The sequence below is a fragment of the Coptis chinensis genome, chromosome 5, assembly GCF_015680905.1.
Source record: "Coptis chinensis isolate HL-2020 chromosome 5, ASM1568090v1, whole genome shotgun sequence".
Lineage (NCBI taxonomy): Eukaryota > Viridiplantae > Streptophyta > Magnoliopsida > Ranunculales > Ranunculaceae > Coptis > Coptis chinensis.
The window spans coordinates 4,669,955-4,671,485 of NC_141460.1; the positions used below are offsets into that span (position 1 = coordinate 4,669,955).

The window sequence follows — 1,531 nt, forward strand, 5'->3', positions numbered from 1 at the left end:
ACTAACTTGGCACTCAAGCAGGTATTAAAGGTAGAGAAATCAGGGAGAATGTTGAAATAGGCTGTGCTGCTTAGTTCTTAAGACATTGAGTATCAAACCAGGACCGCGGAGAAAGCCCAAGCAATGGTGGAATTCCTAGCCGAGTTTCCAGCAGAGGATCCCACCTGGGGGGAGGAGATGGTCATGGAATAGGAAGTGGACCAAAACCACGACCCTCTGGATCCTTGGGACATGCGAAATGGATGGAGAGTCTTTGCAGACGGGTCCACTACGAATGCAGGGAATGGAATTGGGGTGGTGCTGGTCACTCCCGAGAATACTCGCCTAGAGTTATCAATGAAGTTGGATTTTGCTACTTCAAATAATGAGTCTGAATATGAAGTAGTGATAGTAGGTTTGGACTTGGCTAAGGATCTGGGTGTGAGAGAGCTGATAGTGTATTCTGATTTGAACTTGGTAATATGTCAAGTCAACAGAGGGTTCACAGCCCGATGCCCTAGGATGACAAAGTATCTGGAGGTATTGCGGAGAAGGGCAAGCAAATTCAAGAAAATCAGTTTTGCTCATCTAGGCAGGGGAGAAAATAGACACACCGACACTTTGGCATATGTTGTCGCGATACTCCCTGGGACCGAGGGTATATCCATTTTAGTCAGGGTGCTGAGTAAACTGAGTACCGCAGAGAAAGAGGGGGTATGGCTAACTACTGAGCAAGAGCCTGGCCGGATGGAACCCATCAAGAGTTTCCTTTCGGGGATAGAGATAGAGGACAAGCAAGAAAAGAGGAGGATGGAACAGATATCACAGAGATACACCTTACTGGATGGGGATTTGTACCAGCGAAGTGTCAGTGGACCATTGTTGAAATGCCTGGGGCCACAGAAGGTGCAAGAGGTGTTGGGAAAAGTTCACAAAGGAAATTGTGGGAGCCATTCAGCCGGAAGGACAACGGCACACCGGCTGCTATCACAGGGGTACTTTTGGCCCCATATGAAGAGAGATGCGACTGAGTATGCCAAGAGGTGCCGAAAATGCCAGAGCTTCGCTCCACTGATACATGCACCAGCAGAACCACTACACAAGGTCTTTAGTCCATGGTCATTTACCATTTAGGCGTTGGATGTCGTCAGACCCTGCCTATGGCAAGCGGCAAAACGAGGCTTATGCTGGCCGCGACATATTATTTTACAAAATGGGTTGAGGTCATGGCTCTACAACAGGTGAAAAAGGAACATGTGAGGAAGTTTCTATGGGAGAATATCATATGCAGGTTTGGGCTCCCACACACCATCATCGCGGACAACGTTACCCAGTTTACAGGAGGGAAGGTGAAAGCATTCCTCCAAGCCTTCAAAGTGAAGTAGGGTTTCTCGGCCCCTTACAATTCAGAAAGGAATGGGTAGGCAGAGTCCTCGAACAAAATTATCATGGATAATCTAAAGAAAAAGTTGGAGGAACGCAAAGGATCTTGGGCAAATGAGTTACACCATGTACTGTGGGCATACCGCACAACACCGCGAACATCTATCGG

General features: G+C 47.7%; 1 protein-coding gene across 1 annotated transcript; it reads left to right on the forward strand.

Moving 5' to 3' along the window:
* The first annotated feature begins 231 nt into the window (after positions 1–231).
* Positions 232–1,113, forward strand: LOC147496348 (uncharacterized). Its single transcript, XM_086562553.1, has one exon. The coding sequence runs from the start codon at positions 232–234 to the stop codon at positions 1,111–1,113; it is 882 nt and encodes a 293-aa protein (XP_086418679.1).
* Positions 1,114–1,531: the final 418 nt, after the last annotated feature.

Coding starts and splice junctions, on each gene's coding strand:
- LOC147496348 (XM_086562553.1), top strand. CDS start 232: ATGCGAAATGGATGGAGAGTCTTTGCAGACGGGTCCACTACGAATGCA.